The following is a 1,069-nucleotide window of genomic DNA, read 5'->3' as shown; positions in this document are numbered from 1 at the left end:
GGGAGTGGGCACTGGGCAGTGGGCCATGGGTGGTGGGCACTGGGTGGTGGGCACTGGGTGGTGGGCACTGGGTGGTGGGTACTGGGTGGTGGGTACTGGGTGGTGGGCACTGGGCGGTGGGCACTGGACGGTGGGCACTGGGCCGCGGGGGTTCTTACCTGCATCCTCTGGAGCTCGCTGTGCGTGAAGATGGGAACGAAGGCTTCCGTCTGGGAGGCCAGCAGAGCGGCGACGTGAACCACCAGCAGGGCAGCCAGGGCCTTGCGGGACACCATCCTGGAGCTGGGCGACAGGGGCTCCTGTCACTGGTGGGGGCAGTGATGGGCGGCTGCACTGGAGGTGGGAGCACTGGTCCAGGCCCCGCCTGGGCTGTGTGACCCTGACACCTGCCCAGCCTCTGTGACAGGGCCTGCGTGGGGCTTTACCAGGTGAGTTTAGGCCTCTCTCTTCCCCAGAGCCCTGAGAGCTGACCACGCACCCGGCGAGGCCGCCTGGCCCCTGCCCACACCAGGGCAGACTCATCCCACGTGGGCCCTTCTTGTTATAGGTGAGGAATGCTGGGGCCCCAGAGGCTCTTGGTGTGGGAGGGACCTCGTGTCTCAGAGAAAAAAAACCCTAGATACTCACAGAACCATGCCGAGGCCTGGGGAACTCACCCCCTGAGCCCATCAAGGTGTGGGAGGGATGGACCAGGCCCAGATGCCCAGCTCTACTCCAGGGCTCGAGGGAAAAGCACTGAGACCTGCCCAGTGGAGGCAGAGCCAGACAGAGCCAGGGTGGGTCCCCACCCGCTGGGCGGCACTAGCTCTGGAACCAGCCCCTGCCCAGCTCCTGAAGCAGCTGCCTGTTCACTGTCATGGGAAACAACAGGGGTACCCCTCCCTGCAAGCTGCCACCCCACACCTCCTGGGGCCCCTCTCGCATCCAGGAAGTGGCTTTGTCTGGAATGTGGGCAGGAGGGTGGGCTGCAGAGACCTGGCAGGGAGCAGTGGGCGTGGGGGCCATGGGACTGAGACAGGGCTCAGAGGCTGGGCGGGCAGGGCCGGCCAGGAGGGCCCAGGGAGGAGGA

General features: G+C 66.3%; 1 protein-coding gene across 1 annotated transcript in view; it reads right to left on the bottom strand.

Moving 5' to 3' along the window:
- Positions 1-275, bottom strand: part of MLN (motilin) — a 7,670-nt gene extending 7,395 nt beyond the window's left edge. The window contains 1 exon segment of the mRNA XM_015567455.1: positions 159-275. Coding sequence (XP_015422941.1) covers positions 159-275 — 117 coding nt within the window.
- Positions 276-1,069: the final 794 nt, after the last annotated feature.

This window comes from Myotis davidii, unplaced genomic scaffold (assembly GCF_000327345.1).
Source record: "Myotis davidii unplaced genomic scaffold, ASM32734v1 scaffold4, whole genome shotgun sequence".
NCBI lineage: Eukaryota > Metazoa > Chordata > Mammalia > Chiroptera > Vespertilionidae > Myotis > Myotis davidii.
Note: the sequence above shows the minus strand (reverse complement) of the source record. Positions and strands in the feature narration are given on the sequence as shown.